This window comes from Idiotropiscis lumnitzeri, chromosome 5 (genome assembly GCF_059441095.1).
Source record: "Idiotropiscis lumnitzeri isolate Australia: NSW breed Sydney's pygmy pipehorse chromosome 5, RoL_Ilum_1.0, whole genome shotgun sequence".
In the NCBI taxonomy this organism is placed as follows: Eukaryota; Metazoa; Chordata; class Actinopteri; order Syngnathiformes; family Syngnathidae; genus Idiotropiscis; species Idiotropiscis lumnitzeri.
In genome coordinates this window covers 9,377,229-9,404,358 of record NC_142395.1, presented here as the reverse complement: position 1 = coordinate 9,404,358, position 27,130 = coordinate 9,377,229, and the positions used below count along the sequence as shown (strand labels likewise).

Below are 27,130 nucleotides of genomic sequence, written 5' to 3'. Positions count from 1 at the left end.
CAGACACGGGTCATGACAGTACCCCCCCCTCAAGGGACGGCTTCCAGACGTCCCAAACGAAAACAGTCAAAAATGAAACCAAGTCCAAGAACGAGGGTGGGCGGAAGGGGGCCGGTAGGTGGGACCAAGGCCCGCGAACTAGGCCGGTCTGGCGGATGTCCAGGGGGCCAGACCAGCGAGCCCCGACGGGGCCATTCGGGCGGACGTCCGGGAGGCGGGACCAAGGCCCGCGAACTAGGCTGGTCTGGCGGATGTCCAGGGGGCCAGACCAGCGAGTCCCGACGGGGCCATTCGGGCGGACGTCCGGGAGGCGGGACCAAGGCCCGCGAACTAGGCCAGTCTGGCGGATGTCCAGGGGGCCAGACCAGCGAGTCCCGACGGGGCCATTCAGGCGGGCGTCCGGGAGGCCCGATCAACAAGTCCACCCGTGAACACTCAGGCGGACGTCCGGGCGCACCCGAGACCGGAACGTGGAGCGGCGGCTGGTCGTCCAGCCCCGCCGAGTCAGGAATGTGGAGCGGCGGCTGGTCGTCGAACCCCGCCGAGACAGGAACGTGGAGCGGCGGCAGGTCGTCGAGCCCCGCCGAAGCAGGAACATGGAGCTGTGGCTGGTCGTCGAACGCCGGCGGGACGGGAACTTGGAGCGGCGGCTGGTCGTCGAACGCCGGCGGGACGGGAACTTGGAGCGGCGGATGATCGTCGAGTGCCCGCGGGACAGGAACGTGGAGCGGCGGCTGGTCCTCGAACCCCGCCGAGACAGGAACGTGGAGCGGCGGCTGGTCCTCGAACCCCGCCGAGACAGGAACGTGGAGCGGCGGCTGGTCCTCGAACCCCGCCGAGACCGGAACGTGGCACGGCGGCTGGTCCTCCAACCCCGCTGAGACAGGAACGTGGAGTGGCGGCAGGTCATCGAACCCCGCCGGGACAGGAACGTGGAGCGGCGGCTGGTCCTCGAACCCCGCCGAGACAGGAACGTGGAGCGGCGGCTGGTCCTCGAACCCCGCCGAGACCGGAACGTGGCACGGCGGCTGGTCCTCCAACCCCGCTGAGACAGGAACGTGGAGCGGCGGCGCTTCGTCGGGAGCCGCTGTGACAGAGACGAGAAGCGACGGCGGGTCGTCGTCCACCGCCCAGGCAGGAAACTGGAGCGCCGGCGAATCGTCGAGTTCCGCCGAAAAAGGAGCTTGGGGCGACGGCGGATCGTCGAGCACCGCCGAGGCAGTGACGGGAAGCAATGGCGTGTCCTCGGGCGCCGCCGGGACAGGGAATTGGGTTGGCGGCGGGCCGTCTGGCACCGCCGAAGCAGGGATTTGGAGCTGCGGCGGGCCGGGCGCAGCGGGGACCGGGACTGGTAGCGGACGCAGGGTGTGCCCCGCTGCAACAGGGACTTGTGACGGACGCAGGGCGTGCTCCGCCAGAACTGGGACTTGTGGCGGACGCGGGGCCTGTTCCGCCGGAACAGGGACTGGGGGCGGACGCAGAACGTGCTCCGCCGGGATAGAGACTTGGGCGGACGTGAAGCGCGCGAGGTGGAGTGGGAGGTGGTCTTGAAAGACTCGAACGAAAAGGGTGTCAGGAATGGTTCGGGGGGAAGAAGGTGACTGGTACTAACTGTGTCCGGGGTGCGCTGAGCGTCTAACAAGGCGTAAATGTAGTCGGCATCGTACTCGTGATCCGAGTCGACAAAAACGTGCGGGGCGTAGTGCTCAAAAACTTCTGCTAAATCATTATCAACTAAAGCGTGAGTGGGTGAATTGGCCTGGTGATCAAAATTGTCGTCGGAATCGGAATCAATGGTACAGTGGGGAGGAAGGTTGGGAGGGAAGTCGAGGGCGTTACCGTGAAACGAAGACGAGGTACGGGGCTGGTCGGCAGGCTGGTGAGGGGCAGGCATCGGAGGCTGCACGGTCGGTGCAGCTGACGTGGGGGCTGCATGGGTTGCTGCAGCTGACGTGGAGGCGACGTGGGTTGCTGCTTCTGACGTGGAGGCGACGTGGGTTGCTGCAGCTGGCGTGGAGGTGACGTGGGTTGCGGCAGATGACGTGGAGGCGGGACCCCTTTCAGCCAGCTGTCGGTCGGCCAGCTGTGCCAGCCTCATGCTCTCCACCATCTTGACCTCCAGCTCCGCCATCTGAGCTGTCAGCTCCATGATAGCCTCCCGGGGTGGTACCGCGGCGGCGCCCTTCTCCGCGATCGAGGCCACCTGCTCCGCTATCTGGGCCAGTCGTGCCCCCAGCTCAGCGCGGCGCGAGTCCAAAAGGTAGGCGGTCTTTTCAAACAAGTCCTCGTAATCTGGGGAAGCGGGGAGCGTGGCAGACGTGGCGCTGAGCTGATCGGCGGGTTGGTGGGGGGGGGTCCGTGCGGCGGTGTCCATGACGCCGCCGCGAGCCTCTCGCTGGGTCCTTCTTTCGAGGTCGGGTCATTCTGTCAGGAGTCGCCTTGCGGCGATGAGGAGGTGGACCCAAGAAGCGAGGAAGCAGGGGTAGGTGAAGCTTTAAGGAGATTTATTGTGGAGCTTGGTGGGGACGAACAACGGGGCGTGGGCAAAGAAACAACACAGGCAACTGAACGAGACTACCTGGACGATGACAAGGACCAAACACGAGACGGGAACGAGCCAGGCGGACAGGGAACGAAGACAAGTGCAACAACGGGAGCGACGCGCAAGTCGTGAGAGTCCGAGGTGACGTGGCAACAGGAGGCAAACAGGGTAATGACCCGACACTGCGTTGTCGGTCTGGAAGGTTTAAATAGTCCGGGTACTTAGGGGAGCAGATGGGAAGCAGGTGCGTGATGATGACTAGGAACAGGTGCGTGATGATGACTAGGAACAGGTGCGTAGCTGGTGAGAACGAAAACAATAACAAAGGCACATGGCAGGGAGGTGATGAAAACAATAACAAAAGGCACATGGCAGGAAGGAGGGAAGAAAATAACAACAAAAACACTGACGTGGCAGACACGGGTCATGACATAAATGATCTTATAGTTTTAAGAATGTCATCTCTGCTTCAGGAAATTAGCCAAACCGATGGAGAACAACTGTAAAGGTTTTGTATTTGTTGTTAATGAAGTGTGTTTATACTTTTGATGCATTTATGATGCGGGCTGACCATAATCGTGAAACTAAAGATCGTGAAGAAGTTTGTGATGCATCCAACAGTACATCCACACTTGCGGTCTTTAGTGAAAAAAGTCCACCAGATATTGCCCATCCTTCAGAAGCAGCACAAAACAAACTTGGCACCACACAGGCAGTTGACTGCACGTTCACCAGGAGCATCAAGGAGAACATTTGGAAAAATCTTTCCAAGCAGCACACCGTAAAGTGATTTGTGATTTGTTAATCGGTCTATAATGTTCTCCGTTCTAAGGAAGATGCTCTGTTAGCCTCAAGATTCAAATCCAAAGTGGATGATAATAAAATCTGAGATAGAGTCAGGACCGCAGCAGCCGTAGGAGAAACGCTTTTCAGATTTGAACATTCCTTTCGCTTTGTTTGTATGAAATTTCTGTCGCGACAACTTTTTTCCTTGCTCCATTTTTCTTACAATGTCAATTTCTTTCTGTCAGAGACACAGAAGAAAGTGACTATTTAAATTTTGGTTATTGTGCCGAATAATGACGGATCGCATGGAATGTTTAATCAAAGACGGATCCTTTTAGTTACGTCCGCAACTTCAGACCTCACCCATAAAGTAGCAAAACTATTCACACCTATAGAGGAACCTTTTGATGAAGAGCACATTGAGCTTCTGCCCGTGCAGCAACCTTCCCTGTTTTATAGCACAAGGAGGGACTAAAGAAGCCAGACTACTGTGCAAGACTTCCTCCCATTTTAACCAACAACAGCGCCACCCTCTGGTGGTGAATGCAGAAGAACACTTTGCCCATGATGTTAATTTCAGCTGAGAAGGTTGTTGGTCTCTTAATGGCATACTTTGAGAAATAAGTCCGCTTATTTGATGTTTTTCTCTCCTCTGTGGATACATGACACATTATGAGTGTATATTTTCATTTTCTCACACAATTAAAATTGATTAATAATTCATACGTGATCAGATCGATAAGTAGTATTGATAATGGAATCAGAATTGCTTAATTCTTAGCAATCCCCACCCGTAATGATTACGAAGGACGGGGCGAGGGGTGGCTGCCCATAGCGCCCCAAATTTACACAAGTGACAACAAACTGTGAAGCACACTCAAGTCCCCTCAAAAGAGAGCATGGACTCTATTTTCACTCATGGTGCTGGCACCAAGCCACAGAATTCCACTTAGAATGACTCTGAGCCAAAGTCACCACTGATAACATCAATCAATTTGAATTTGACGCAAACCTGTGACAAAACAATCAAGTTAGCACCGGATGAATTAAAGTACACCTATACAGCAGTTTTTTTAAGTCCATCCCACTTATGAAAATATGAAGCATTAACTTGAATGGATTCTTGTACTTTTTGTAATTTTTAAAATTTATTTTATCCATTTCTATCAATGGATATTACCTATGCAAAATATTTAAAATAAATATTTAAATATGTGTTTTATTTTCCCATGTCTGCAATGTTGCAAAACTTTGCAATGCTTTCACTATATTTCGCAACATTTCTAAACCCTCCAGGAACAACAGTTTGAGGTACCCTCTTGGAAGGAAGAGGCCCAAGACTTGACTTGATAAGAGCAAATCGGCAGTAATATATTAGGTGTATTATAAATTATCACTGTGTCATTCATGATACATAACTCTCAATAAAATTACATTTCAAGTAATTCCACGTACCCCAGATGAGTAAGTGACCTGCGACAGAGGCAAGGAAAAAGTCCCTCTAAGGATGCAAGCTTGAATAGAAGCCAGGTTCTGTAGGGAGGTCTGCCTCGTCCAGTTGGGTTGAAATGGAGAGACAGTAGAGGCACAGAGATTTATGCAAGCAGATTTAATATTGAACAGCTAAATTTGACTATCCCAAGTTATCTTCGTAGAAGTCAATAAATTCTTCCTGACACTTCATAACCACTGTACATTTTGAATGGTTGAAATTGTCATTCAAGTTATCGAACATGGGCAAGCATGGTGGATGACTGTTTGGCACGTCTGCGTCACAGTGGGTTAGATTCCCTGCAGCCTTCCTGTGTGGAATTTGCATGTTTTCCCCATGCCTGCGTCGGTTTTCTCCGGGTACTTACTGATGAAACCCACGCAGGCACAGGGGGAACATGCAAACTCCACACAACAAGGATGGAGCCGGAATCAAACCCTCCACCTCTACACCGTGAGGCCATCTTGCTAACCAGTCGTCCACCGTGTCGCCTGAACTGGCGACTCGAAATGGCTTTCTGTGTATCTTAAACTGGAGTTGCAGCAGCATAAAATTTAAGACAAAAAAACATTTAAAATAGGATGCTGATGGCACTTTTGTATATTTAATTATGTCACTTCTTTCAATTTCGATATATATATATTGAACAACTGCAAATTATTGACCATGATTTAGATTCACTGCACAGTTTGGGATAATTGAGTTAATCATATGCAATATACCGAGTAAACATGTGTGTCTTAATGTCTGGACCCAAGTGTGACAACATGATTGAGTGAATAATATGAACTGCACTAATTCCCCCAAGCATGGTCAAAAATATATACTGTAACGTTTATCATACGAGAAAGACATTTACAAAAGAAAGATATTTTATGTCAAAGGTCATGAAGTTTTAGTCACTGCAGCCATGGTTTTATTTTGTGCAAATAATAATAATAATAATAATAATAATATTGCAATGCGACAAACTGGCGTGTCCCCACGGAATGTCCTGAGCAGAGATATGAATAACCTTGTCCATTTGTCCATTTTAAAAATCAATGCAGCGTTTGCTCACGTTTGCCTGCTCTACATCAACAGGGAGATGACTCACTGATGGGTAATGACAATCGTGGCGGGGCGGGGCGAGTGGGGGGGGGTCTTCAGAAATTGCAGCCTGCCAAGCAAAAACTGCGATATTGTGAGCAAAAGAAATATATAATAAAATCATAAGAAAGAAATGTGTCTCCCCCTGATATTGTTTTTCCCGAAACACTGAGTCCACATAAAAAAGTTGTTCTTGAATTGACACATTTTTATTTGTCAATTGGTTGCATGAAATAAAAAGATCTGGAATCCCGTTTTCCAAGTAGACTAGACACTTACTTGAAAATAAATGTATCTGGATCCTGATTATTTTATTTTGTGTATCCACGTGATTAAATAAAATGTAATAAAGTCAAAACGCCATTTTTTTCAGTGTAGTCACTCACTCACTGCTCGCTAAAACATTAACAAATGGGTGAGACACGAGCCAAGCCATGCGTAATTACGCACAATTCCAAAGCCAGGAAAGCTAAACGTCTGACGTGTGTCCTCTGTGGATGAGAAGCCTGAGTTTGGACCTCAAGTCTGGCCTCATGAGGCAGTAGATGACGGGGTTGAGGCAGCTGTTAGCGTGGGCCAAGCACACGGTGAGCGGGAACACGTACGTGTGCGCCACATAATAACTTCGGTCCCAGTTGGCTACGTTGAGTTTGACCAGAACGCTCCACAATGTGACGGCGTGATTGGGCATCCAGCAGAGGAAGAAGGAGAGCACGACGATGGTGACGGACTTGGTGACTTGCGATCTCCTTTTGTGGTTACCCGTCTTCATGCCCTTGACGCGGATCACGCGCAGAAGCTTGATGTAGCTGACGGACACCACGGAAATTGGCACCACGAAGCCGACGAGGATCTTGTGGATTTGGTACACCGCCAGCCAGTCCTGCCCGCCGGGGAACTTGAGCAAACACAGGTTTTCTCCGCTCACGTGGCTCACGGTGGAGAAAATCGAGGTGGGTAAAGTGGCCACGGTGGCGAGGATCCAAATCGCGGCGCAGGTCCACTTGTCGCAGCGGGGCCTTTCCGCGTCCGTGCGCTTGAGAGCCGACCTGAGCGACAAGTATCTGGTGACGCTCATGGCCGTGAGGAAGAAGACGCTAGCGTACATGTTCATCACTGTGACGGACAGCACCACTTTGCACATGGCGCCTCCGAAGGGCCAACTGAAGTCCAGCGCCGTGTCCACGGCCCAGAAGGGCAGCGTCAACACGAACTGCAGGTCCGTCAACGCCAAGTTGAGCACGAAAAAGTTCATCCGGGACGTCTTGTGCTCGTGTTTCGTCCCCAGGAAGCAGAAGACCAGAAGGTTGCCCACGAGACCCGTGGCGCACACCAGGGAATACACCGAGCAGATGAGGACTCTGAGGACGGGGTTTTGGTCCGCGGAGACGTCGATGTCGTCCAGATTAAGAAAACCGGAGCTGTTGGACCAAACGGTGAAGTTGTTGTTTTCGCTCATGGCTCGATCGATCCGGCTCCACCGCACGCATGGACTGCTCTCATATACCGCCCCAACTCTTCAGGCTTTATCCTTCACCCCCCCCCCCCGCCCTCTCTTCCACAATCATCATCAGCATCATCATCATTGCTCTCACCCAATTGTCACGCATGCCAGAGTGGCTCCTTGAATTAAACGAATATCGTTCGGTCCGTGACCAAGCTCCTTTATCTATATATTTTTCCAAATAAATGATCTGAAATGCACAACGCAAAAAAAAGTATGTTTTTGTTTCTTATTCTTAATAAAGAACAATATAGTAACAGCACATACAAAGCAATAAACTGGTTTTATAAAGCATGATAATCAAACCTTATACACCGAGAACCACACACAAAAAAAATAAAAAAATAAAATAAAATGAAATACTCCAAGCTCCAAGTTGCACCAAAATGTCCAACATCAAAATACATAGTCAAAGTCACTCGGGACAATCTTGAGAAACTATGTCTGCCGGCTCACTTCACCTTTTTTCTCTGTTTAGTTATAATGTTACAAGACACAATATTGGAGTTTTTTTTTTTTTTTTTTTAAACACGAGTGTGTACACTTTCTAGAATCCATCCTTCCATTATCTGTACCTACCGCTTCTCCTCACGAGGGTCGCTGGAATTTTAGAGTGTCCAATCAACCCACCATGCATGTTTTTGGAACGTGGGAGGAAACCAGAGTACCCAGAGGAAACCCACGCACGGGGAAAACAACCAAACTCCACACAGAAAGGCCGGAGCCGGAATCGAACCCACGACCTCTGCACTGTGAGGCCATGGTGCTAATAATTTGCAGACTTTGCAAATATTGTGACATATTACCTGTCTTTAGCACATCCCAGAACAAAACACTGTGTTTAAGTTACCACTGGGCCTTGCAAACCAACACTGTTGGAGTGTGGCACATGTGGGCAGTTTTGAGAAATGTTTTGAAAATAAATGTCTGCAAAGATGTCTCCATTTAGATCGGATTCAAGAATCCAAGAAAGCTACTAGAACAGTCTTTGAATAAAATATACTTTGTATTTGGTGATTTTGCATTAATTCCAAGATATTATTCAAGTAAATATCTGTTATAAGCTTCGCAAAAAATAGTACTTGAAAAATGATTCAAATCATGATTAATCATGGAATTCTTTTAGATTAATTAGTTAAAAAAAATTAATCACTTGACAGCACTAATATATATATATATATATATATATGGGCCTACGTAATAATACTTGGACAATGCCGCTTATTTGTAGAGAGGAAATCAATCCCAACACTTTTTTGACAATATGTTCTATGCAGCACTACTAGTCTAATCACGGCATCAATATTGCATTTCTTCATTGAGTTTAGTAGTAAAATCCACCAGTTTTTGTCCATCTCAGGGGGGGGGGGTATTTTGTCACTTGCTGCCGACGGAAAATAACATCACAGTTGCTCAGATAATAACCGATCATGGCTCAGCTTCAGAAAACAGATGAGTCCTGATTGGCTATTATCTGAGCCCTGAGCAACTGTTAGGCAGTTTTCAATTGACAGAGAGCGACAAAATGGTTGCCCACTGAGATGGCTAAAAATTGATGGATTTTGCTGATTCACTCATATTTCACAAATGTAATATTAATCACAATGCCATGCTTAGACTGGTGGAGCCGCATAGAACATCATGTCAAGAAAATTTTTGGGTTGGCCTTCTTCCCCTTTGATGCATTGTCGCCTGAGGGATCAAAGGTCACGGGCATTTAGACCTTGCTGCATGTGTGCAGAGATTTTCCCAGTTTCTCTTATTGTTTTGATATGAAGGACTGTATAAGATGAAATGCCTAAATTGCAAGTTGAAATCAATTGTAAGTTGAGAAATGTTCTTAAATTGGTGGACTATTTGCTCATGCAGCTGTTTAAAAAGTGGTGAACCCCATCTGACCGTTTTTCGTGAACACCAGAGCCTTTCGAGGATACACATTTTATATACACCTGTTTCCCAAACAGGTGTTTTTTTTTTTTAAGATTCCTCAATGTGCCGTCTTGATTTTGGAATGCGTTGCAGGCAACAAATTAAAAAACAAAACAATAGTTCTTGTCAATTTGAACATTAATATCTTGTTTGCAAAGCACATTCAATTGAATTTAGGTTGAAAAGTATTTGCAAATCAGTTTCACTCAATGTACTAAGTTGATTAGAAGTTTTTAAATTATTTTATTTGGGTAATTTATTTATCTACAAATTGATTTGAATTGAAGTTTTTAAATAATTTTATTTGGGTAATTTATTTATTTACAAATTGATTTGAATTGAAGTTTTTAAATTATTTTATTTGGGTAATTTATTTACAAAATTAATTATACCTAGTAAAATATGACAAATTTTAAACAAGAACAATTCATCACTGGTAAAAAAAATATATTTTTACGTTAGACAAATTTTCTTTCACGCCATCCATGTATGACGTGTATGTCAGTTTTAAAAATCCCATGTGGCCAATGAACACTGAAGTTTGCCCACCACTGGCTTAAATGGGCATCTGCACTGTTATGGCTCCCCTCAAAGACAAATGAAGCAAATAAACGTCTGGAGTTGGCATAGAAAATAGGAATATTGGGGTCACGAAAACACCGAATGGGGAAGTTGAACTAAAGGTAAATATCTTTTGCTGGTAGAGAACCATAATCAAGTTCTTTGTAAGTATAGGAAAGGGAAGGAATAATTCATGATCCAAAAGCATAAAACAGAACGAGGCAAGCATAAGTGCCAAAACAATTTTGATCCAAAATTTGACAAATTGTGTCTGTAAATGGAATGGCAACGAAATGCATTGAGACCAAACTGTAAGAAAGGTGGAGGACAAAAACACACACACAGTGAAATAGCAGAATGCACTTTTAATACATCTAAACTTTTCTACATAAACAGTTAACATTCAAGAAGTAAACAATTTATTCCAATGTATGTAATAAATATTTTTCTTCCACTTGGTACATTTGTACAAACTGACAAGGGTTTACTACACAGTCCTCTTCTTTAAAAGCCTCATGTGGTTTTGAAGTTGGAGCCAGGAAGCCAAACCTGTGCATGTTTTAAGGCAGTGAGTGCGGGTGTTGACTATTACAGCTGGACGACACTCTTTATTGGCCACAATCCTTTCTTCGATAGTTAGCTACGGCTCTTAAAAAATATATAAATTACTTTCTTCGCGCGGCTCTGAATCGACACAAAAAGCATACAAATGGACATCAACACGTTTGGATCTGAATCTTCAGGATTCCATACAGGCAGAATATACACATGGTTGAAGTTTCCCTTTTGATCATTGGGACACATCGTGACTGCTTTTGAGGAGTGGCCTCGTTTGATCCATTTGCAGACGTGCTGGCGAGTGCTTATCCATCCCTGCATGCTTTCTGCTGTCCTCTCACACAAGTCATTCATGATGGAGAGAGAAACACAGTAGCTTAATATTTGTAATGGTGCACCACTAGGGCGGCGCTGTACACGACCGGAACATTTGAAGGTGACTTTTTCTCCATCCACCCAATGCAGGGCACTTGAGCAGAAACACAATCAACATGGCCTGCAACGCCCCCCACGCCCACATATTGTGTACAAGTTCCAAATCAATACATTGTATGCATTCCAATATTTAGGAGTGTCTACTCAACTTTTAATTTGATCTGCAAAGTTTTTAACCCATATGACCAACTAACTGTTCAATCATTTGTTACATTCATGCTCAACAGTTTGGTGAAGGTCAAATCATTAATCAACGCGACAATGACTTGCCGTAAAATGTTCCTTTTTGCACATTATGTAATTATGAATTGATCCATAAAGTTAACTTCTAATGACTTAAGGACAGGAAGGCATGCTACATCCATTAAGTCATGATGACTTTTGCATGAGCGGGCTAAGATTCTTACTCTATTAAAGCTCTCAAGGAAATGAATGAACATATTTTGTTAATAACTTAAGTGTACCTTTGTCGTTTGATAGAAAGAACAATTCTGTCAAAGCACATTAAATACAAAAAAAAAAAAAGGAACAAAACAGATCCGGAATGATCGTGACTCATACACATTCTCCCACAGAATTGACTGTAAAAAATAATATACACAGAAATAATACCAAATAAATAAAACACTGCACAACACAGGAAAGACACAAGAGCTTACTCCCAAAAATGATTGAGTGCGTTTGATAGACTGGGTTGGTTCTTGTGACCTTCATGTGTCCTAAAAGTCGCAAAAAGCTTCCTGGGAAAAACCTGGCAAAGTGAATCGTTTGTTCCGAAAGCTCTTCTATGGACTTGAAGCAAAGCTGAACTGGGAAACATCTCCAGAGGCCACCCTTGCTTGGCTCATTCATATAAAAACAAGAAATGCTGACTAATGGCTCCGACTTCATTCGGACTGTGAAAATAAAATAAAAGTGGGTCATCTGGCTACAGGACCGTGCACGCCAAAAGCTGGCGCTTGTTGTCAGCAGTGATTGGAGAGACAGTTGAATGTGAGCAAACGACCGCAATGTGTCCAACACTCCAAAATGTAACAGCATGCAATGCTCGACATTCATGAGGAAAACTGATATTTCCACTTCACTTTACTCACAGCCTCCTTTGCGGGCTTCCCAGTTCTACGTTGTATTTGCACAGTGCACAGTGGACCCTCTGAAAAACTTTGACCTAAAAAATCAAGTCAGAAAGTCACAAATTCCTATAAATAGCTTGCAACAAGTCAGCCAGGATGAGCTCCTGCTCATTTGCGGTCCTAATGCAGAAAAGTTATATAGAAAATGCAAGGATGGAAGTCACAAATTTCAAGTTTTAACTTAGGGATGGGCATAAAAAACATTTAATGAGTGGATCAACTATACTGACGATTGTGTTGGATTGATTGTAGGTGAACTAGAAGAGAAAAAGGAGTCAAAATGCAGTGCACGACTTGGCTGCAGACAGCTGAGGCACTGTTGATTCAGTTCAAACTGGTTTGTGTCCTGAAGACAAAAAGCCGAAGACCGGGATAGGCAACGGCAGTCCACGGGCCTCACTCTGAGCAGATAAATCCCTCTGCTTGGCCGATTTGGAATATGTCGGATTTTTTTGTTGATTTTTGTGTGAAAATTTTTTAATTAAATTACTGTTGTTGGTTTGCTGCTTAGCAGTTTTCTGCCGTCCTTGAATTGTTACTCTTAATGCAAAAAGCCCTTGAGAACAAAAAAATACACTATGTAGTTATTTGTTTGCTTCAAATCCTTTGTTATTGAGTTAGGATAGTTGATCTTTTATACATGCATTGAGAAAAAAATGAAGTCTATTAAGGGCAAATATTTTGTCAGAGTTTCTATTTGCTTGAACGGCTCTCACTGGACTGCTTGTCTGTTGACACGCTACTTTGTTTTAGATGGCGTGTACGTTTAATGAGAGGTTTAGTCACACAATACATTCTTTTTTTTTTTCATTGCTTGAAAAGTATTTCAGGGTTAAAAAAATAGAGATGTTCAATGCCACTTTTTTCAGACCGACCCCAGTACGAGTATTCACTCGAGGACTCGCTGATACCAAGTACTGAAAGCACTAGTAATTATGATACATAAAATTTCAATTAAAACGATGACAATTACTTTTCTGTTTTTCTGACACATGTGATGATCCACTGACGTGTCAATCGGCCACAGTGTAGCACCAATTACAGGCAAGGAAGACTTATTCCATGTCATATTTTTAATTTTTTTGCCTGTAGTAACACTAGCTGGTATCGGCATCTTTTACAAGTACCCAATACCTTGAAATAACGCCATATCAGTACTGGCCCATCCCTATTGGAAAAACTGTGAAAAATACTTAAGGGCAAGGAAAATTTATTTTTTTCATAGAGCATGGTAAATTCCAGAGGAGGCAACATCAGCCCATCATTAAGTTGCTGTCAGTTTTTCAGGCCAACCCACGTCAGACCAGTTTGTCCCCTCATGGGCATAATTTCCACATCACACGGAGACGCCGCACAAGCAGACAGGCAGCCAAATATATATAAAAAAATAATAATAGTAAAACCAACAGACATGTACAGTGTCCAATGTCGGTGAAATTAAAAACAATATGGGACACTTGTCATTGAGGTCTGAGGGACTGAGAGGTAAATAACACTTGTTTTATTTTGGACTTTTTCTTTATTTGGCTGTGTGTCAAGTGTGTAGTGCCTGCATGTGACGTGGTACTAGTAAATTCATTTTCAACATCGTTTGGCCGACTCGGACCGCGGGGTTTGAAATACTGACGAGAACTCACCGACAGACTGACGTGCTGATTAATTCCCACTTTTGGTAATTTTCCTCATAGTCCAATGCCCATCCCCTAACTGCACAGCTCTCAAACTCTTAGGGTCCACCCAATGTATTCCTCAAGTCAAGCTAAACGTCCAAATACGTTTTTGTCAACTCGAAGGGAAATATTTTAGTGGAAAGACGTAGTAAGAAATTGTTTTTGGAATCAGGAGATCCCAAACATGCATGGACATTCTCGCGAGCAGTAGCTGAAACTCGAGTCCGCCGTGGAACGACTCGTCAAGCGGTTTGACTTTCAACTGTATTGGTCATTTATTCTGAATGTACGAGCAAAAATGTCCCAAAGAAAAAGGTTGGTAACACTTTATATGAAGTTTGTTCATAAGACTGTCATAAGTATGACATGACATCTGTCATGAACATGAATGAATCCTTACGACAGATGTCATTAAGTCAATTTGATAGAAAATTTATGGCATTAAGGAAAGTAAATTTGGAAAATTATGGCACTTTTGACACATTGGTCAACGTCAACTTTCCGTCAAAAGTGACATAATTTACCGAATGACACAAAATGACATCAGTCAGAAGGATTCATTCATGTTCACAGGTGTCATGGTTATGACTTCAAATAAAGTTTCACCAAAAGGTTTCACTGCCCAAAGAAAGACACGAGACGACTCACCTTTTAAGTGCTCCAACTGCACTGCGATCGTCAGGGTAACATGTTTGGCATAAGCGGGGGGGGGGGGGGGGGGGGAAAGATTCCTTCCATCTCACGACTTCAATATATAAATAGTGTAAAGCTCTAAAGACAGTCTAAATGCTGTATGTTGATGGAGTCATCAAAAGGAGTGAAAATAATAAACCAGATACGGACGCTCCACTTCGACACTCCCAATCACACAACCAGGGTGACCTGAACATGTCAAGGAATGCCTATTGCGTAAAAAGCAGCACTAAAAAAGCATGAGGGACAAATGACTGCGGGGAATTCAACGGGGGTAGATGCCGCGGGGGCTTTGACATGAGCATATACAAGGCAGGAGCCATACGTGATGTATGAACTATAACGTGGTCAAAAACAGCAGTTGAAGCACCTCACTAGCCTGGACGTGTCCCAATTGACCATACAAAATTAAAAGGAAAAAATAGATTTTGTTCTCTGTACACGGCGCCTCTCCTTGTGTTCTTATATAAAAAGAAAGAAAGTTGTCCTCCTTTGAGTTTTTGCCGTTTGTGCCAGGGGGAGAGCAGTAAAGCCGTAACATGAGCCACTGAAAAAGTCAATGTGCTCAGCTGACCTTCACGACTTTAAACTAACACTGCCGTCAAAGTCCTCCTGGTGCGCTCCTCTTCGACGTCGACTCCATCGAGGAGTCCAACGATTGGAGTCTGGCTAGCGAGTCACTTCTCTACCCTGCAGTTAAATTCATCGTTGGATCCAGCCTGACTCTCTGTGAGTCAGTCCAACGATATAACGTCAGGAATTCCTCCGTAAATCGCTGCCACCGCCGCTTCTGCGCCGCCCCGGCCGGCCAGCACCCCGCCATGCGAGTGCGAGGATAACGAGTGAGCGTCCCGGAGGCCGCCGGACGACACCAAACTGCTGCTGCTACTGCTGCTGCTGGAGCCGCTGGCCCCGTTGGTCGGCGGCGTCAGTAAAGATGCAGACGAGCCGGAGGAGCTGTAGGGCAGGAAGCGGTTGAGCAGAAGCTCGTGGTCCTCCGAGGCGGAGGCGGCGGCCGCCGCCGCCATCACCATGTTGTAATGCTGACGGAGAAGAAGTGATGCTCCGTTATTCCCTTCGCACATTTAGTCAACAATACATGCATAGTGCAGGAAAACTTCAGTTGTTTCAGTTTTCCAATTCAAAAAGTGAAACTCAAATTCTCTAGATTCAATACACCCAGTGCTAAACAGGACCCATTTTTTAAATGATCATTTTGATTATTGTAGCTTACAGCAATTTTTTTTTTTTGCTTTGACGTGAGCGCAAACTAGTTTCAATGTGTTCAATGCCACTCATGATTGTTTGTTTAATGTCAAACTAAACATCAAAGAAAAAGAATTACATGCAGGGCAATAATACAATATCAGTAGGTATCATGATAGAAATGTGATCAATATCAACATAAAACGCCTTTGACAAATTGCTCAATAGAAAAAATAAATTAAATAAAATAAAAATTAAGACACAAAGCCTGGGATTGTGCGTGTTGTGGGGAGGGACTACCATTCGGCCAATACTTGTAAAATGTGAATGGACGAAGGCAAAGTAGTCCTCCTGGTCATTGATGATGCATGTACTGCAAGTGAGTTTCAGTTCCCTACGCTTACGTTGCATGAACATTGAATGAAGGTTACTGTAACTACCAACAATACTGCTTTGGGGAAGCATCTAACGCAAGTATTTTAAATAGGTTTTTAAAAGAAAACTATCAATGAATAAATAAATATCAAAATTGACTGATGTGAAATAATTAAATTGTGAAACATTTTTCATCCACATCGCACAGCTCAAAAAAAAAGTAAGAAATTGAAATAAGGGCTACTATGCCCCTTAGTCGGATAAGAAGCCCAGCTATTTGCCCAAAAAATACACAAATAAGTGGGGGACTAGGTTAAGAAACACAAATCAACATTTCTTTTTTGTTTTATAGAGAACATATCCCCCTCAAAAAGTGAAGGTATAATCATGTCAAAAAGTGGTTTGAAAAAAATTTAATCTTAAAGGCAACTCAACGCAACTGAACGACCCAATCGTGTCGCTCAGATTCTGCAACTCATTTTCATTAGTTGCTGACCGCCTTCAACTCGTCTGACTGTGCTTCCAAAGGTCGAAGGTTATATGACGGCAGAGAAGTTTTTGAAACTATATTCATAATGTCACATGTATGGTACTTGTGATTAAAAAGCCAGAGTTATGGGAGAGTCTTGGAAACTGATGCGCGAAAGTTCATTTTCACGCAGGCTATTATTGCCGACTGCCTCTCAAATATTTTTGCAAGCATCCAAGTGAAATCATCATCATCATCATGAAAGCTGGCGACAAGATAAAAATAGCCCTTTATCATTCTGAAAGGGCTTTGTACACAAGACTCCCGTTCCCTCTCTTCGCATTCTCTTTTAGCAATAGCTCGAGTTGCCAAGACAATGCACTATTTCCTCGTCAAACACACCATGCTGTTTGTGGTTCCATATAATTATATAGGTGGCACTTCAAGACGTTGCCTCGTGAACGCCACGGGTTGCATTTTTTTGTCACAGTCAGGACTGTATTGTTGGAACGTGTGCGAGGGTTGCTAACAGACTGTGATTAGTTTAGACAACACAAAGATTTTCTTAACAGGAATATTTTGTATCGTGCACCGTTAGTCGAAACATGGCCTTATTAACCAGAATGCCATATTTAGACGAATTGAAGGCACATAGCACAGATAGGCATTCTGTAAAAGGGATGTAATGGCCTATTTTCCGGGTGGATGCACAAGAAAGTTTTTAAAAAAGGACAGACTAAGCACAAGCGCAAGTGGATTTTTGTCCGTCCCTGTTGTGAAATACTAATGTTGAGTTGCTTATCACGAAACATTTAAGCTATAAAGAAACAGTGATGTGATTTTTGTTTAATTAATAGCAACAGCCAATCGCAGCCTCGCTGAAAATAATATTCGGTACGCAAGTGCATTGCGACAAATATGTCATTATTTGCATGTGAGAGTCCTGCACGTTTTTCAAAGTGTGGTATTGGGTATCAACCTCGTATCTATTTTGTATCTAATAGACGACCCTTTTCGCTATTCTGGCTTTGTAGTGATTGCCTCTATGAAGAGGAAAACACCCTAAAAGCCGTAACACTTCATTGATCATTGTGATATTTTCAGAAGTTGGTGCGGGCATAACTAGACACGTCAACATCAATTTTAGTGACTGTTGGTGGCAATTTTTGCACATCAGGCAATGTTTCGTTTGATGTTCTTTTTCTTCTGTTCAGCTTGTCGCGTTGCGACACTGCACGGCAATTGTGAAGGGATATTACATTGTTGTCGGCAAATAAAGAGCCATTTGAAACGATTCATAAAAGATTCAACGGGAGCCACAAACGCTTTGGACATCTACAAAGAAAATCCTTTTATTTTTTTTCTCTTTTAAATTTTCCAGCAGACACTGAGTTGAACTGGTGGGACTGATGAAAAGTAAGGACAGAAGTGCTTGTAAACGACAAAGACGTCCAGCGACGAAGGACATTATATTTATGAATAAGGACACAGGGACAATGACAGAAGGGTGCCCAGGTCGCGGCGGCGGACAGAGCGGCACAATAGGGTAAAGTGCCCATCTATAGCACATAGAACATATTTTTGAGGAGTTGACTTCCCCTTTAAGCGTAAATCGAAGAAGTGAATTTTCAAAGTTCTAATGATGGGTTTCACAATATAACTTGATGGGCGCAAAGTATTACAAACAATCGCCCAAATCCCTGCGTGCGACACATACCTGATGATTGTCACCTTGCAGGAAAGAGAAGAAGTTCAAATCTGCAAATTGAGTAGGAGAGAGCTTGGTGAGGCAGGCGGCACACATACCGACCAACAATTGGGCTCAATTTGATTTGAGTATCAGATATCGCTGATTCGTAATCCCGTGGTGTGAGGCGTGTGAAGAGTGTTTTTTCATCAGAAAATGGTCAGAACTCACAATTTAAAAATTAGACCAGTTTAACATCGAGTTTGGCTGAGCCACGAACTCTTTGATCGTGTCATGAAACGGAACAATAGCTGCTGAGAAATTGGTTGCATTCAGTGTTATGGAAAGGTGTTTGCAACTTTAATGCAGTTACCAGACCAGCTATCAGTTAGCGCTTCGATTGTTTCTACTCTTTCTTCTTCTTTCCGGCAGTCCAAATGCCCTATGGCGTGCTGCCTCTCACGCGTTAGTGCTTGGTGTTCTATGTTGGTCATCTCAAGAATACCACACACTAAAATAGCAGAAAGCATGCACTGATTTTTTTTTTTTTTTTTTTTTGTTGGTCGTGTGTGAGCTTTCAGATTTAAAAAATCCCGATATATGTACCCTGAACTGCACAAACATTAGGAAGGCAGGCACATAGGGCTCCTTGAAATGCTTGATTTTTTTTTTTGTCATTACCTGGAAGGTCATTGGTGGTATGGTAGTAGGGTCTATAGTCCTGAATCAGTGGCGGGACAGGAGGCATGTAGCCAGTGTCCACAGCTGGCATGCTGGGAGCACGACTCACCGGGGAGGCCTGGTGGTGCAGGTTCAACACCCTGATGGCAGATATGGGGACAAGTACGAAGTCACACATTTGGAGTCGTATCTGAACTTTCATTTATCAGGGAAGCCAAAGTGTTCCTCTTGAAGATGCACGGAGCCAAAAACACAAAAGGTGTCAAAAACCTGCGAAAAATGTCATATGGTTGACATGTAACACAATGATAACTTAGCTTTGATGCAGTTCTTTCGTGTACTTTTATGACCATGTTAGTTTCTTCCACATCTGATCATGACGGCCCGTGTACAGTCAACTACAAGCTACTAAATGACTGTTTTTCATGGAAAGTAAAAGTCTCGAGTAATCACTCTACCTGTCACAAGGGATTTAAAGTACAAATGTTACGCACTCAACCTTTTATGTGGTTGTTCAACCAAAATGGTAAAAACCTATTCATGCATTCAAGTGAACACCTCATCAATCATTTAATATCTACATGCTTCACTTCGCATGCGAGTCTTTTCCACATTTGATGATTTCCAAGCTAAGAGAGCAGATAAAAATCTCAACCGTTGCTCCATGTCTGACTGACCCTTTGTTGAGGACGGGCGGCGATGTCGGGGAAATGGAGGGACACGATCGTTTGGCGGGAGGAGGCAATGGGGGTAGAGGCGGTGGCGGCAGAGGCGGCGGAGTGTCCTGCTCTTCATCTTCTGAGGAGCTGTCTAACGTCAAGTCGATCACCGCCATTTTCTTGTTGTTGCTGCTGTCGCTGCTGCTGTTGTGGTTGGCTGACACGGAGCTCGGATGATCTGAGCTCGCAGACGTCGGACACAGACCTGCAGAGTGGCATTGACAGTGGAATTGTCAAAATTAATCGATTGACAGTTAATCGATCATCAAATGAATCGACAACGATTTTGATAATGCAAGTATTCCGTTATTTTTCATACTCTCAAAATTCTCAGATTCATGAAAGCAGACAATCTTTTGTGCTTAAAGCAAATAATACATTTGCAAACATCTCCTATTACTTTGGAGAACAACAATCAACATCCCACCCCCATTTAACATGTTTCACCAGTCATTGAGTCATAATCAAATTATGAAAAATGAAATTGTCACTTCAATCTACACAAAAATCATTATTTGCAGTCATATGAATAACATTTAATTGTCATGAACCTGAAACCCAGAAGTGTAGTCCCTCACATTAGTTAGTAGCTTTCCTTTTCAAACATGCTGGTGAACACATCACTTGCACTCTTCTGAAATCTTGGTCGTATTTTTAACTATTAAACAATCCCAAGTATAAGTGCAAAATATTTGTATCAAATGAATCCAGGGAATAATGAATTGAATAATAGATTAGAAAAATAGTCGATAGTCACGGGCATTACTGACAGACTTTTATTGTAGCTTGTTTTTGTTTGACTGGTTGTTAAATTAAAACAAACACAACGGCATAACCGAAAACTGTGGACTGTAGAGATAGGGAGCAAACCGCACCCTGAATAGCGAAATTACAAAAATGACCTATGCGTCCATAAAGTTATTAGAATTGCCAATAATAACAGTTTAAACCATAAATACAAAACAAACTAAGGTGAAAAAAGATTTAAAACTAATTTCAAATGTTTACAAACATTATTGTACCCCGTAAATTTAGCAACTGTGCTGTTATATTGTAATTGAGAGAGCCAGCTCGGGGCTGTGACCGCAGCAGGTGAACGTGTCTCTAGGCAGAACTAGTTTGATGTTCTTTTTTTTTTTTTTTTTTTTGGGGGGGGGGCATTTTTATGGCGGTCACTAACTGTTTGTCTCAATTAAAGAGATGCTACAATAAATAAAATTAACACAATAGGCAGTATTTCGCCAGCAAAATAAAAACAACTAAAAATTCTTACCTTTTTTCCCCCACATCACAGATAATACCAGACCCCTCCCCCCAAAAAAATAATAAAAATAAAAAGTAAATCAATAAATAATAATCATAAAGTTATAAATCAGAGAATTGGTGAATTTGCGAATGCCGACCTGTGGATATGCAGTGGTGCTAGGTAAACATTCAACATGCTGTATCATAAATATATCCTAAGTTAGCTGTATACTCACGGATAATGATATAAAGAGTGAACACTTTGTTCTTCTTCTATCACTTATTTAATTACGTTATTACTAGCTCATTTAATTGGCTGCTTTCTACACCTGGCACCATCCATTTCTTACCATTCAGGTTGTTGTTTGAAGCAGTGCAGGAGACTTCCTGCAAGTCCTTTTTTGTCCTCATGGGGGCCCAGTTCCCATCTTCCTTGAATTGGATCTCATCACAATCCATACAGCTGTTCAGGATCTCCACAAAAAGTCTGAATGATTTAAAAGTGAAAGCCACATTAGCCAAGAGAAGAGCAGCAGATTTAGTCTGCATAGTAAAGCGGTGCCACATTGTGCAAATTTAAAGATAAATTGTAAAACACAGCTGGATTAAAATGGCAACTATTGCATTTTGGATTTAGGGTAGGCATACCTTAATAATTGGTTTTGGGTATAAATAATTATGTTGATGCTGTTTCAGATGGAAGAGACAGTCACAAGTCAGTGACAGTTCTCACGTCCACCAGATAGATCGGGCAAGTTGTGCTGAGATATAAATAGACCTTTCTTTTTAAATACCCATTGCGTTGCTCCACTACCAAGCGAGAAGATAAAAGTAGGGTAATTTACCCGTCAATGATGAGGAGTTCATAAGGGGCCTTCTTGTCACAGACAGGACAAACCCAGGTGGGCTTCTTCTCATTCATTTGAATATACAGTGTGGCGTCAAAACACTGCAGGTGGGAGCACGTCAGCGCCCGGCACGGAATCATCAGCCGCATCTTTCCGAGCTGGAAAGGGTGCAAAAATATGTTTTAAGGCAATAAAAAGGTCGCTCACACAGCAGGAGCATAAGGCACTTTACAGTGTATACACATGGGGTGCCAGATATGGCAAAAACACGTCAAGCATGTGGAAAAGGTCCACATCAGGGGTTGATATGTAGAAAAAAAAAGAAAGGTGATTGAATGAACGTATACTGCACTTTTGTTTTGGTAATGCGTCTTAATGCTGCAGAATATTGGTCGATTGCCTTTGAATGAAAGAAGCATGCTTACCGGGCAGAGCAAAGACACACGAAGGCTAGTTGTGGCTATTTCACTGTCTGGGTCTGCTGTTAGCTTCTCTTTTACTGCAAGCATATAGGAAAAATGATTTGGAAAAAAAATTAACAATTAAAACATCAATAAGGCAAAGTCAATTAGTCAGACTGGTGTAAGTTTGAACTTTCATGTATTTTGCAGACTACAATCATGTTGCGTCTGCCATACTGTTGTAAAAATAAATAAATGGGAATTCACTTGACAACTGATTTAAAAAATACAGTAAAAATAATTGTATCTTTTTCTTTGTCAGCCAACAATATTACTTGGCCTGGATAAAAAGGATGGTATCCATAATTGAATATTTTGTTACACACCGCTTTGAAGTTATCACGGCAACCTCAGTGAGACTTGCGCACCTGTCAACATGTATTTTTGCCTCCTTATGAGCCTTTGCTTCTGATGCTTTGGCAAACGTTAAACAAGATTTAAATAAGGACTATTTAGAATAGCTCCATGTTTCATTCATTCTTCTGTGTTTTGTGTCTTGATTCTTTTAGAGGAACCATAACCTCACACAAATTAAGCTTACTCAGACTGGGCCGCATATTTCTCGGCAGGATTGTCTGAATATACTTGAGCTCATTATGAGCTACACAGATTCAAAGACACTCCGTGTAGGATGTAGCAAAGCATCCCTAAAAGGGAACATCCTCCACAGTTGGAATTAATGAACAATGCTGTAAGTCTCTAGGAGAGCGGTTCTCAAATGGGGGTAAGAGTACCCCTAGGAATACTCGAAGGAACTCCAGGGGGTGCGCGAGATTTTAAATAAAACAGACAAACCTGCAAAAATCCTTTAAAAATAATTGTGATTGCCATAAGTGCAAAAGAAGGCCAAACCAGATTCGGCAAAATTCCGGTTGTATGTTGAAGAATATGTTTTATTTTAGGCCCATAAGTTGCGGATCTCTTCTATAATCCAAAAGAGGACTCTTTATGTTGATGATTTTATTTCTGTGGACCTAAACAAATGAAGTTTGAAAGGATCTAAAGTATAATAAATCAGACACTGATGGCATGTTTTAATTTTTTTTTAAACCCAAAAATGCTTTATGCTTGTTGAGGGTTACTTGGCTAAAAAATTTTCACAGGGGGTACATCACTGAAAAAAGTTGCGAACCACTGCACAATGAAATGCTCAAAGCTGAAACTTAAAACACAGCCAATATAAACTTGTCAGTGGAATTGGCTGAGAATAGATACTTACTGGGTATCTACAAATTGGCTTGTGCATTCCCTAAACACAAAGAGATTCAGAGGGTTCTTACTGAGTGCTCTGGAGTGGTCTGGATTCCTTATGCCTTTAGCCCGAAGCCTCTGTAAAAGCACTGTGGATGACTGCTGCTTCACTAAGTACACTGCCATAGAATAATTCTGCGGAAGTGAAAAACATGGAAGAAGGATTAGTTTTTGTTTTCATTGCACCAAAACTGGATAAATAAAGAGGTACCAAATGGACACCTGCTAGTCTAATGTGCATTGCTGGAGAGATACATCTAAAACGGGCGGTACAACGGCCCTCGAAGACCGGAGAGAGACATGCCTGACGTGGCCGAAGACACTTTTGAAATTTGTGAGATGCATGAAACTACAATCTATTGTATGTCTGTGGAATTACAACAAACTATGACCCTTGTTTCCACAGGCAGGTCCTTACTTCACTAAGTTTGTGCCTAATTTCCTAAAGGGTTGTGTGTGTAAAAACAGGCACAAACTTGATTAATCGCCCAAACATAAGTGGAAGCACCGGCAGGGGACTCAGGATTGCATCTGCTTAACGTGCTTAATTGCTGCACTGGCAATTGTGGGCATTTGGAGCAGAACCGGTATATGCCAAAAGATGAATTGTTATTTGTCAAACTGAAGAGGAATTCCAAAGGCTGATTGTGTGTCTTAAAAGAGCACATCTGATAGGCAGGTGCAAACGGCACCAGTGATGAGTAGGCGCAGGCAAAATGAGAGACGGGCTAATTTCTCGATTGAAGCACCAAGCAAAAAATGGCTATTATGAAGTTGCTTACGCTCCCCCAAATTATTGGAGCCATACATCTTTCATGTAATTCAGTGACATGTTTGTTTGTCTTCCACTCACACTTCCCATTCTTCTGATTTGAGTTTGCCCTAGGGGTGCTCTCCCAAATTTCCCATGGTGAAAATCTTCAGAGCTACCTCAAGCGCAAAACCCTCATGTATCAGTCTCCATACGTTTTTTTTTTTAAAAGATCGCAATTTTAGTGAATATCGCGCAACATGGCCACTATTTGGGATCTTAGTAAATATGGCCCTTTGTCTCTCACCCTTCCAATCTCAGCAGTCCAGGACACCACAATGGCATTTGGGACCGTAGTGGACAATCTGACCAGTGAGGTAATGTTGATGGGTCGGCTGGGCCGCTTCGGCTCGACACCGTTTTTGGTTGGAGGAAGATAACCCTGTGATATTGTACGGCAAAAACATGTGAAGATGACAAGGAATTAAAATACAAACAAAAAAAGAGTATTTGGCAGCGAGTGTTTCTCACCGGCAGGTTACATGGCTTGCCGTTTACTTTCACACACAAACTAGGTGGAAAATGATCTTCCTGAGGACAGCTCGTCTCTGACAGGCAAAACCGCAATTGGACTTGAACTGAGAAATCACATTTGGTCCCCGAGATGTCCCTTAAAGAACAAATATTTGCTATAAACCAGGTAGCTTGATGAATAATTAAGAAACAATTCACAGTCTGGCTTGGACAAAATGGCGCTTCATTCGCCTTACATTGAACTGCTGATCTGCTGGACTTGCTGTGGCGTTAATGCAAAGGCAAAACATGTCTCCTGGAATCTCTGGCTGTTGTCCGAAGCTGCAGACAGACAGAAAAAACTTTTTATCACACATCAAGTGCAAATGTGCAGAACTAAGAGATTAAATTCTAGTGAATAAGTTGCTGCATGAAATAAAATAATGAAAAGTGCAAGCATTTTTAAATATAAAATTGTTTGCCAAACGTTTATAAAAATGCAAATCAAACACAAACGCGTGTATTCTTTGGATGAAAAAGTCACTATTAGTAATGGCGCACTGTGTTAGAAAGCCTGCATGGTTTAGCATCGAGTAGTTTATAGCTGTTTGATGCATTGAATGCGCATGAATTATTCGGCCCAACTGTGTGAGTGGTCTTTGAACGCATCTTGAGTCCAATGCAGAACGCGAGTGACTATTTTTCTAAAAAATAAATAAATAAATAAATAACATAAAATATACACTAGTACGTGTTCTCTGACAGGAGCCCACCATTACCACTACCAGTGAGCTCAGCAGCTGGAAGCAACAGACTTTCACAATAAAAGAAATAGTACAAATGTCATTAATGCCAAATAATTGTAGCCATTAATAAGATTGAGAGGCCTTAAATAGCCCAGCACTAATTTTATCTATCTATCTATCTATCTAGAGAGAGAGAGAGAGAGAGAGAGAGACTTTCAACTGCCATGTCACAGTGATACTATATCATATTGAAAAGACATCTTGCAATTATTCCATTTTAAGTGGGCATACAGTTTAATCACATTCTTATGACTGAGGTCTTTCATTCTGGGGGTTGTGAATGTGACGTGGAACTAGAAGAAAACAAGAAATGATTATACTACGGCTCAAAATAAATCAGTGAAACGGGTGAAGGCTGCTTAATACACATGCACGTGACTCACAGCTGCACATCTACTTAAGATAATTATATCGGTAGTGGTCATCAGATATTCAGTGCATTTCTTTCCCTTGGTAATTACCACCCACTGGATAAAAGGACCTTTATAGACTATTATGCATTCATTGAAACGTGTCTTTTCTTTCTGAATTTTGGGGCTTGTCTGTGCCGCAGAACAAAATTCCATGTGATGGGCTTTCAGACTTTTCCTCTTCGGGCAATTGAAGCTAAAAATAGATCTGGATCACTTTAGCTATATCACACTCTCTCTCTCACTCTGTCCTTGCTGGCTTTTTCTCACTCTCTCCCCCATCCCCCTTCCATTGCACTAGAAGTCACTCCCACCGCAAAACTGGATTTGTTCTCAGGTTGCAGTGTGGCTAAAAGAGATATAAAAAAGGTGACAACAACCCCATAAACTTTCGAGCTAAAGCGTGCAACTGCCACTTTTTATTATTATTTTAGAAATGCAAATTCACTACATCATCAGGATGAAAAAAATCAAGAAAGAAAGACGACAGAACTTTGAATTTAGATCAAAGTCGAAATACTCCCACAGGTTCAATATCATTATTTTTCGGTACGCATATATTTATCTTAGTTGTCTTTTTAAAGTCTAACGCTTAACTGATAAAACACATACGGCTCACGTAATTGTGTTTTGATGAGACAATCAAAAGGAAAGGCTTGGACACACATAATTCTTGTGATAATATCAGATTAAGCTTCATTTATGATCCAACTGAGGCTCATATTAGCATTCTGCAAATACGTTATCGGCAAAGATAAATAAACGCCTTAATGCCGTGAGACGAGAACACCAGGTAGTTCTGCAGCACAAAGCATTTAGTTGATGTATAGAACGTATTTTGCTGTAAGAAAGATAAGAGTAGAGTTCATGGGGAAATAATGTTTCTGATACTTAACTTGATTATACTCATGCTTGTTGGTAGAACGGAAAGCAACGTTGAAAGAAACTTGTGTTATTAAAAATCTCAAACTAAGATAGAAATGATGACAAAGGTGATGTCAATGCTGACAATCAGTGTCCTTCAACAGATGTTTGAGAGAGTGACATTAGTTGAAATTGGGTAAAGTTAGCAAATACAAGCCAAGCACAATGAACCGAGTTAGCCGAGACATCAATTCAAAAAGGTTTATAGTTTGACTATCTTATTATCTTTTTGTTTTGTCATCGGTTTGCGTACATGCGAGCCAGACTTCTGTCTCATGAAAGGAGTCGGTTTCTACCCTGCATGAATAGTGGCGATAAATGTATTATTTATTGTGTTCCATCTGTGCAAAGCAAGTAATAGCTTGATTTCCAGTGACCACAAACACACAAGA

The 27,130-nt window shown here is 42.8% G+C and overlaps 2 protein-coding genes across 5 annotated transcripts in view; both read right to left on the bottom strand.

The window, feature by feature from the left end:
• Positions 1-6,041: 6,041 nt before the first annotated feature.
• Positions 6,042-7,400, bottom strand: LOC148336855 (relaxin-3 receptor 1-like). Its single transcript, XM_088296536.1, has one exon. It carries the CDS (start codon positions 7,366-7,368, stop codon positions 6,379-6,381), a length of 990 nt encoding a protein of 329 aa, XP_088152662.1. The 5' UTR covers positions 7,369-7,400; the 3' UTR covers positions 6,042-6,378.
• Positions 7,401-10,253: 2,853 nt separating this feature from the next.
• Positions 10,254-27,130, bottom strand: part of LOC148336854 (E3 SUMO-protein ligase PIAS1-like) — a 50,948-nt gene continuing 34,071 nt past the window's right edge. For 3 of the 4 annotated variants that reach the window (XM_088296730.1, XM_088296731.1, XM_088296732.1), the window contains exons 3-13: positions 24,856-24,940; positions 24,617-24,755; positions 24,393-24,527; positions 23,364-23,469; positions 22,048-22,121; positions 21,620-21,780; positions 21,125-21,261; positions 19,488-19,734; positions 18,811-18,950; positions 18,160-18,200; positions 10,254-15,435 (exon numbers count right to left, since the gene is read on the bottom strand). In XM_088296730.1, coding sequence (XP_088152856.1) covers positions 15,127-15,435; positions 18,160-18,200; positions 18,811-18,950; positions 19,488-19,734; positions 21,125-21,261; positions 21,620-21,780; positions 22,048-22,121; positions 23,364-23,469; positions 24,393-24,527; positions 24,617-24,755; positions 24,856-24,940 — 1,574 coding nt within the window. In that variant the 3' untranslated portion in view covers positions 10,254-15,126. The remainder of the gene's footprint in view (positions 15,436-18,159; positions 18,201-18,810; positions 18,951-19,487; positions 19,735-21,124; positions 21,262-21,619; positions 21,781-22,047; positions 22,122-23,363; positions 23,470-24,392; positions 24,528-24,616; positions 24,756-24,855; positions 24,941-27,130) is intronic. The other variant, XR_015843232.1, reaches the window with a different exon arrangement.

Coding starts and splice junctions, on each gene's coding strand:
- LOC148336855 (XM_088296536.1), bottom strand. CDS start 7,368: ATGAGCGAAAACAACAACTTCACCGTTTGGTCCAACAGCTCCGGTTTT.